General features: G+C 42.2%; 1 protein-coding gene across 1 annotated transcript in view; it reads right to left on the minus strand.

The window, feature by feature from the left end:
- Positions 1-574: 574 nt before the first annotated feature.
- LOC116393540 (interphotoreceptor matrix proteoglycan 1-like) overlaps positions 575-3,383 on the minus strand; it is a 24,756-nt gene continuing 21,947 nt past the window's right edge. The window contains exon 15 of the mRNA XM_031865934.1: positions 575-595. Within this exon, the coding sequence (XP_031721794.1) occupies positions 575-595 (21 nt within the window). The remainder of the gene's footprint in view (positions 596-3,383) is intronic.

The following is a 3,383-nucleotide window of genomic DNA, read 5'->3' on the forward strand; positions in this document are numbered from 1 at the left end:
GTGAGTGTGTGTGTGTGTGAGAGTGTGTGTGTGTGAGTGTGTGTGTGAGTGTGTGTGTGAGTGTGTGTGTGTGTGAGAGTGTGTGTGTGTGAGTGAGAGTGTGAGTGTGTGTGTGTGTGTGAGTGTGTGTGTGTGTGAGTGTGTGAGTGAGAGTGTGAGTGTGTGAGAGTGTGTGTGTGTGTGTGAGTGTGTGTGTGTGTGAGTGTGTGTGATGTGTGCAGTGCTGTCTGTGATGTGATGATGATGTTCACTGCAGCAGAGCGCCGCTCTAACGAGGCTTCACTTCTGTCGTCTAAGTCGTCTTCACCTCAAACTAGACGTCATGTCCACAAATGAGCATCCACCCACACACACACACACACACACACACACACCCCTTTTTGGGTTTTTTAACGAGGCGATATATAGTCCTGAGCCAAAGTATTCTATTCATGTGATAATGAATGAGTGTTGCAGCGTTTGGATCCTGTTCCTTTACTAGCGATACTATTAGCGACAAACAGCAGCAGACCTGAGGACAGAGTCGAGTTAGCTGTTAGAACGCCTCAGTGCCCACGAGCAAGGCACCTCGCTGTCACATGGGTCGGTTGAGAAGCTGAGCAGAAGAGTGAGAGTTATAAACAATAAGTTTATTCAGGAGATGTGTTCGTACCCTGCACGTCCGTAACTGGAATAATGGAATAAAACATGACGACACAGCTAATAACGCTTTTGAGCCCTCCGGCTCTCCGTAGAGACACTCTGGTGAACGCTTGTTCAGGATCAGTTGACTTTATCTGTTCTGTATTTAGATTTGGTTTACAGTCGACGATGAATCCATCTTGACGTGATGAAAGTACTCCAATAATCACACACTGCTCCAGTAGAGTGATGAAGTGTTGCTTCACTCGGTGCCTGATTCTCAATTCACTACAATATTTATCAACTATTTACTTTGACTTTGTTTAAATCATCTATAATGGTGATTTGCATAAAAACGCACAATTCAAATAGTATTGTATTGTTATTGATAAAAACATCTTATTATTACTGATGTATAATAATGTTCTTAGAGCTCGTGTAGGAAGCTAAACAGCTCATAATTCATCTCTAATATATGTTTTATATTCATGTGAAAACATCTTCAAACTACTGGATTTATTGTAGTTCATCACCAACACCACATTTTACAGATGACATTGAACTCGTCGTGATAACTTTGAGGTGAAGTCCGAATAATAGCGGAGGGGGAGTGAAGCGATCGGGCGTACACGACGACCACTCAACACAGGCGGAGCTCAGACCTTCATCCCGAGCTCATAGTAACAATAGAAGCAACACGGACGCTCTCGTGTTACGGTACGAAGTGAGTCATTGGTGCAGCTGATGCACTGGAGGCTCTGATGAGCAGGATGTGAATCATATGTGAAGGCCTTTCTGAACACATACTGTACATCTCCATCATCACGTTTCTGGCTTTTAATGCAAGTCAATGGGACACATGTAGAAGCTCCTGAACACAATCCTGCTGTTGGCTTCATCTGTGAATGTGCAGATGAATGGAGATTACTTGGACACACATGGACTTCAGTGGGATTCTTCTCATGTTTAAAACATGTGCGGAGGCTCAGAGGAATATTTGAATGTTTATTTATCGAATGCTGAGCGTTGCATCTTTCTTTCCGCCTGTGTAATGTTTACACCTGGGAGCTTGCTGGTAGCACCACGACCCTTTAGCAGAGACCACTGGTCCCAGTGCCTTACTGATGCATTATAGCTTTCAGAGGAGTCAGACTGGAAACTAAATCCACTGCAGGAAAGTCAGTAAAATAAATTAAACCATTTCTGCAAAGGATAATATCTTGGGAGAGTCCTACAATAATAATAAATGTAATTTAAATCACGTATTCTAAGAAAGATGAAATTCATCACAAAATTCTATATTTAAGTACATTATTCAAATACATTTAAATCCTATATCCATCAGTATAAATGAGACTAAACGAGTTGTGAGAGAGTTTTTGTAAACGGATGTTTTCATAGAGTTTTGCTGTTTACTTCATTTCATGAAGACTTTTCTCTGTTTGTTCTTTTTATTCATCGTGAGAGAAAAACAAAGTTTTCTTCAAGAATTGAAGGTGACAGCAGAGAGAGGCTCTGATATACAGGAGCTCAGGCTCTTCTTTAAGGTGAGAAACGAGTGGATTCATTGATGATTAAGATCTGTGAGGCTTCTAGTTAAATGCTAACATGCTGATGTGTTACTGGTTAATGTTCACCCTGTTCTCTCTCTATACCTGATGAGTTAGCATGCTAATGTTTGCACTAAAGGCTGATGGAAAGGTATTTGGTCATAAACCAAACCAACAATATTGATGATGACGGCGCTAGACGAAAAGTTAAGGGGTCAGAAAAGTTCTTAAAATGAGTGATGAGGGGACTGAGGATTGAAATAATTATCTTGATACCCGCTAGATCGTTTTGAATTGTTCTTCAAACGTACCCGAGTTCAGAGGGAGTTTCACTTTCAAAAGAGAACCACAGCGCTGTCGCTCTGATGCTAATGGTTCAGGCGGCCAAGAGAGCATCTACATTAAACCGCTGCCTGGTGCCAAGTGAACGGATTTACACTGGTGTTCAGGGAGGAGCGCTAATCAGAGCTGCATTCACACGAGAGCAACTGGCAGCAATGAACCAGGAGAGTGTGTGAGCGTCCCACTGATACAAAGTTACTCTTTGATCTAAAATGTGGATAGTTATGAAATAAAACCAGTTCTGTATATGTTTCTGTGGCCTGTTGGACCAGTTTGTACGAAGAGTAAATGCACCAGCAGTTCATCATCTCCCGTTTATGGCCCATAGCATTGACTCGCTGCCTCATCTGGTTCAGCCGAGTCATTGTTTGTAGTGAAATGAGGGCTGCAGCGTTGTACCTGCTGGAGCTTGAAATCATTCCTTCACTTCCTCTGTTCATCCCAAAAAAAATCAAAACGTGTCCGTTCACAAGGCGGCAGAGCTGCAGGTCTGGACTCTGAGTTCTTCTGGGAAACTCTTTCAGAATGAAGACAAAGAGCGTTCCTGTTTTTAACTGTCGAGTCATCATGAAATCAATAGAGGGACGTTCTCCTAACAGCTGAACTGCTGTTAAATGTCACAAGAGCACGACGGCATCTTGTAGGGAAAACATAAATTACGGAGCCGGGGGAATATTCCGTAAATTTACAAGAAAGAAACTCACACATTTAAGCAAAAGAAAGAGTGAATGCTCGCTGAGATTATGGTAAAACATTCTGAATAAAAGTTGTTTTTTTTCGTCAAGGAAGCACATCGCTTCACGTTTTAACCTCATCCTCATCACACACACACACACACACACACACACACACACACACACACACACACAC

The sequence above is a fragment of the Anarrhichthys ocellatus genome, unplaced genomic scaffold (assembly GCF_004355925.1).
Source record: "Anarrhichthys ocellatus isolate YVR2014 unplaced genomic scaffold, GSC_Weel_1.0 scaffold34, whole genome shotgun sequence".
Taxonomy (NCBI): domain Eukaryota; kingdom Metazoa; phylum Chordata; class Actinopteri; order Perciformes; family Anarhichadidae; genus Anarrhichthys; species Anarrhichthys ocellatus.